The 6,094-nt window shown below is 41.2% G+C and overlaps 1 protein-coding gene across 1 annotated transcript in view; it reads right to left on the reverse strand.

Moving 5' to 3' along the window:
* Positions 1-578, reverse strand: part of VWDE (von Willebrand factor D and EGF domains) — a 76,091-nt gene extending 75,513 nt beyond the window's left edge. Inside the window, exon 1 of the mRNA XM_063101053.1 lies at positions 512-578. Coding sequence (XP_062957123.1) covers positions 512-578 — 67 coding nt within the window. The remainder of the gene's footprint in view (positions 1-511) is intronic.
* Positions 579-6,094: the final 5,516 nt, after the last annotated feature.

Consider the following 6,094-nt stretch of genomic DNA (forward strand, 5'->3'; position numbering starts at 1 on the left):
TCCATAGAGATCTTTTTTACAGAAGCAACACTGACTCTACAGATATACAAAAAATATATACTACACAGAACTTAACTCGGTGATTTACTGTAGGGATAACATGTTCACCAATTAACAATTTCCAGGGATGGGGCTGGAGGTGGAAATCTCCCAGTCTGGAACTGAGCTCTTTTCTGATAGTTCAGATCTGCTCCCGCTAGGACACCTGGCAGATCCTAGTGAAAGTTCCTTGCAGTAAATGAAAAGGCCCTTCAAGAGCAGGATATCAGCAGGAAACAAAGACACAAAAATAGGACCGAGGGTCTTAGAGGAGAAGAGGAGGCAGCAACTGCCTGTGCGCAAAAGAAAACCGAAGAGCCCCAGCCTACGTGACCACGTCACAGATCGCGGTAGGACAGAGGGGAGGTGGGTGAGGGACACACGCCTTAAAGATGCACAAGGACACGCCGCGTGTCACCCGAGAAGTCGGTCCCCTCCTCCTGTGGCCCAGGCGGCGCCCCCGCGCCCCTACCTTGCTGACCTTCCCCCGGGGCCAGGAGCATCAGCGCCAGCGCCAGCGCCCAGGCGCCGCCAGGCATCGCTGGAGCCGCGGGTGGCGCGGAAGGCGTCGCAGAGCCCGGACGCGGGTGCCGGCAGGATGAGGCCACCGCGGCTCCTCAGCGCTCCTCTCTTTGGACCTTCTCGGTCTGTTTCCGCTCGGCCCTGAGGGAAGCTGCGAGTCCTCGCCCTGGGGCGCAGCCAGTCCTTTCCTGGGACAGCGACGTGAGCCTTCGCTCAGCCCCTCTGCGACGCCTCCTCCCACCCCTGGCTGCCCGCCCGCCTGAAAGCCACGCCCAGCCTGTCCCAGGACACCGCGGTGCGCCCCGCTGTGGCTCCTCCACCTTGTATGTCACCCTGCTGTCGCACAGCCAGGGGGCAAGCTCCCGGGATGCAGCTTGGAACCTTGCGTCTCGCTATCCTAACAGATGCTTCAGAAAAACTTGGTAATCCTAGAAACTGCTCAGATGGCCCAACAATAAAAGAAGCCTTGCAAGGTTCTGTTGGAAGGGGCGGTGACCCCGACAGTGACTGCAGGCAGATCCTTAATCAGGGCTGTTGGTTTGCTCCCGAAGGTGAACATGCTTCTCAGAAGATGCTCCTGGCACCTTAGATCTCAGCGATGAACAGCGGGAGGAGAAAGATTAATATTGCGACAGTAGTAGCCCTCTCATCTACTTCTGTGACGGGTTTTCAGAAATGGAAGGGACTGCGTTTATACAGTATCCAAACCGTGGGTTCTGCCACCATTTATTTGCTGATGATTCCCAGAGCTCTCTCAGCTGTCCAGTGGTGACCCAGGGACCCAGGATCCTTCAACACGTGGCTACGTGACTCTAAGTTTGCCCTGAGAATGATTTCCAATCCATCCAGCTGTCTTCAGAGGTGTGGTTGCCTCTGCAGAGATTGCGGGTCCTTTTTCAATTTATTCTATATCTTTTTATGTCTGGAAATGAAACCTCACTCTCCTGGTTTTTCTCTGGCAGTCTCAGTCCTTGAGTCCCCTTATCCATCACCTGGGACTTTGCCCTCACAGAGCCTTTACCTGAAGGGAAAGGAGAACTTTGTCAGCAGAGGGTAGCCAGGAAGTCCTGGTGGGCTCCAAGGTTCAGACCACAGTTTCATCCATAGATTTGGTTAAACTAGGCATGGAGGTGAAGGCAGGAGGTGCCCAAGTGCATAAGGAAATTCTTTTTTTTTGTAATTCTTTTTTTAACGTGAGAAGGAAATTATTACAATTTTAAAATTTAAAACCTGTCTCCAAAAGTAAAAGTATTAACCCATTTGGGAAAATAATTTCTTTGTGGTCCACGAAACTTGTGTGTAGCCCCTTTTTATATGCAGAAAGAACACGCTATCTTCTGGGATAAAAATTAAATATAACCTTTTGGTGGGGGTGGGCAGATGGTTTTCATCTTAAAGCCTAATATTAAAAGAACAGTTTAATGTGGGAAGGATGAAAACCCAGAGATTTCTTAGCATATGTCTTTAGTCTCAGCTTATGAAGTACTAATAAAGCTGAGACAGAAAATAAACATCAATTTTCTCAGTCTACTTGTGAAATTACCAGGAACAAAGTCATAGTTAAAATCAAGATCAGCTCATAATAGTCCTGTTGTGAATTTGTTGTTGAGCAGTGTCTGTAGAAATGCAATAAACTTTTTTCCTTCTTGGAAGACATCACTTATCTGACTTCCACCAAACATACAATTTAAAGTATAGTGGGTCTTATTTCTCCCTGCATGTTTTGATTGATAAATATCAGTTTATGAGTTCATAGTAAACTTGTATCAAAAGATCAATTTTTTCTCCATATAAGTGAGTTAATACAGAAAAAAACTAAACATAACTGAAGAATTTTTAAAAATAAATTTATCTAAACAGGCTTGGGTCTGCAAAAAATGTACTAGTTGCAGGACTGTGTGAAAAAAAAAGTAATAAAAATGAGGTTTTAATATGTCTATGGAGGTTAGTCAAATATTGGTGTAAAATTCCATTTTTTAACCTTTTTTAATTTTGAAGAGAAGAAAAAACAATGGATGTGTTCTTCCCTAGTTATAGACACAGATGGTACTTGTAAAGTGCAGTAAATATCACTGAGAGAAATAATAAGAATGTCCAAGGGAAGAAGAAATGAAGCCAAGAGCTAATAAGTACAGTGGAGCTTGAATAAAAAGAAAAGCCTATGAGGAGAAAATTTCAAAAGATAATTATCTTGGAAAAAAAATAAATTAGCTCTTGTCAGATTCATTTACAAAATGGAGATGGGCTTGTATGGATGAAAAAAAAACCCAAATTCAGGGGGCAGAATGATTAAGTGCATGAACCTGGGGTTCGGGACACTGAGGCTCTAATCCTAGATCTGCTACCTATTTACAGTCTGTGTAATCTCTAACAGCACAACCAACCCCTCAACCTCATTTTTCTATACAACGGGAATGATGATGATACTTACCCCATAGAGTTTAAGAACCAAGGGTGAGTGCACACCTGTGTGTGCGTGCAGAGCTGGACGGGGGTTGGAGAGAGAGCACTTAGAATACTGTCTGGTCCAGAGTAGCTACTATGAATGAATGTAATGGTTTACTATTATTAAAACAAGGGCGGCATTCAATATAATTGGACTTTTTCTTATATCTTATTATGTAAAAGTGCATCATTTCTCAACATTAGTCTATTACAATGTGCTGCATAATTTAGAGCAACCTTACTAAAAAACACATATTTCTATATCACAGGAATTTCTCATCCCAAGTTTTACCAAATGAGAGAGCTCTTGCTCTCTTCTGAAGCCATCTGGATAGAAATACTGACCCACACTGACACATAGATTCTCTTTCCCGGAAATGCAAAATTGGCAAGGTTTTTTGTATGGTTTATGTGAGCTAAACACAAGTACACTCAGCAGCAGAAGCTGAGCCATATTTGTTTATGGTCAAGCAGTGAAATCTGATCAGCTCAGAGAGAAAAAATACTGAGGTGGATGCTCAAAGAGGTGAGATGAGAAACATGTGAGAGTGATGGAGAAACAGAGAAAATCATACACACACACAGAGAGAGAGAGAGAGAGAGGCAGACAAAGAGAGACAGAGAAAGACGAATATACTAACTCCTGATGATTTTTCACTTTGTGACTCCAGAATCTTGCAAGAACTGCCTATATTTCTTGCCCTGGAGTTTCATGAAATACCCCCAATACACTACCTATGAATTGGGTTTAACTCAGTTTAAATTTGTTTTTGTTGTAGTTATTGTTTGCAACTAAAAGAATATTGTCCAACATCATTCAAGATTATAAGCCATATAAATTATTAAAGATTGTATTATGCTCATGCATTTTCCTAGAGAAGAAAGAAAAATGCAATCATAATTTGTATTTAAATATTGCAGTTGTTTGTTTAGGGGGGAAATAGACTGGTCATTTGGCCACACAGAACTTACTCAATCAAAAAGTTTCAGGGAAAAGTAAAGTTTATTTGAAGAGTAAAAAAAGAAGAAAAAATTGATTTCATACTTTTAATTTCCAGAACTGTAAGATAAGATGAGAAAATTGGTAAAAAACTTGTGTTATTTTAAGTCATGAAATGTGTGGTAATTTGTTGAAATAGCAATGGGAGTCTATCATAGTGTTTGAAGGACTGAGAACCACTATCTAGGATAGTAAATGTATCCTGAATACTTATTTTTTAACCCAAGTTAATTAGGGTGTTTCTAGTTAATTAATATTTAAATTTCTTCTTTTTATTTTTTGACTGTGTTATCTCTCATTTCTTTACTTTCTGTGTTTTCTGCTTTTATTTATTTTTTACCCCCCTCGACAGCTTTATTGAGGTAAAAATGACAAAAATTGTATGTATTTAAGTTGTACAATGTTACATTTTGATAAATATATACATTGTAAAATAATTACACAATCAAACTAATTAACATATCCATCACCTCACCTAGTTAACTTTGTGAGTGTGTGATAAGAACATTTAAGCTCTATTAGCAAAGTTCAAGTATACAATACAGTAATATTAACCATAGGAACCATGCTGTACATTAGATCCCCAGAATTTATTCATTCTGCATAACTGAAACTTTGTACCCTTTGACCAATATATCCTCATTTCCCCCAACTCCTAGCCCTTAGCAACCACCATTCTAGTCTCTACTTCTATGAGTTCAACTGTCGGGCCTTAAAAACTAATGCTACCTTAAGTGACATTACAAGTGGTGCCATTATGGGCTCACAAGAGCATATTAACATGGCAGCCTAAGATGGCACCGGGAGGAAGTAGGGGGGGAGTGTCTGCAGGAACTTTGCCTTAGCCCTTATTGGCCAAATACGTGCTTCCATGCTCGTGAACACTGCGTGATTGCAATAGCTAGGCATTGAGACAGGATGCATGCTTTTATAACCTTTAAGCTGATTGGAGGATGTAAAAACCTCCCTTCCCCATTTGCCTTTAAAAGCAAGTGCTTGTGTGATAATAAATGGAACTGCTTGACAGAACCCCCGCCGCGTCTGAGTGTCCTTTAACATGCTGGTTGGGGCCAGCAGCTGTGCTCACCTCTCTTCATGGCTCTCTTCCCCTGTCTCCTCTCAACGGGGACTGGGGAAAGACGAATCTGGACAATCCTCCCACCCACCAGAAGGGACACCAAGGGAGAGACTGATAGCAAGGCAAGGGCTGTTCGGGTCAGCCGGTGGCAGACCCAACATTCAACTGCCTTTTTTAGATTCCACATATAAGTGAGATTGTGCAGTACTTTTTTTTTTTTCTGTGACTGACTTATTTCATTTAGAATAATGTCCTCTAGGTTCATACATGTCACAAATGACAGGATTTCCTTCTTTTTTTAAGACTAAATTAATATTCCATTTATATATATGTGTGTGTATATATATACATACACACAAATATATCATATATTATTTATTTGTTCATCTATTGATGGACACTTAGATTAATTCCACATCTTGACTATTGTGAATAATGCTGTAGTGGACATAAAACTGCACATATCTCTTCAGCATGCTGGTTTCATTTTCTTTGAATATATCCCCAGAAGTGGAATTCCCTGAAGCATATGGTAGTTCTATTTTTAATTTTGTGAGAAATCTCTATACTGTTTTCCGTCATGGTTGCACTAATTTATGTTACCACCAATGGCATACAGGCCTTCCTTGTTCTCCAAATCCTTGCCAACACATGTTATCTTTTGTCTTTTTGATAATAGCCATTCTAACAGGTATGAAGTGATGTTTCACTGTGGTTTTGATTTGCATTTCAGTGATGATTAGTGATAGTGAGCATTTTGCATATACCTGTTGGCCATTTGTATGACTTCTTTTGAGAAATTACTATTCTGGTCCCTTGCCCATTTTTTAATCTTTTTTTTTTATGTATATAATCGTCAGGCCTTAAAAACTAACGCCACCTTAAGTGACATTACAAGTGGCACCATTATGGGCCCACAAGGGGGTATTAATGTGGCAGTCTAAGACGGCACTGGGAGGAAGTAGGGTGGGAGTGTCTGCGGGAACCTTGCCTTAGCCCTTATTGGCCAA

Source organism: Cynocephalus volans, chromosome 6, assembly GCF_027409185.1.
Source record: "Cynocephalus volans isolate mCynVol1 chromosome 6, mCynVol1.pri, whole genome shotgun sequence".
NCBI classification, from domain to species: Eukaryota; Metazoa; Chordata; class Mammalia; order Dermoptera; family Cynocephalidae; genus Cynocephalus; species Cynocephalus volans.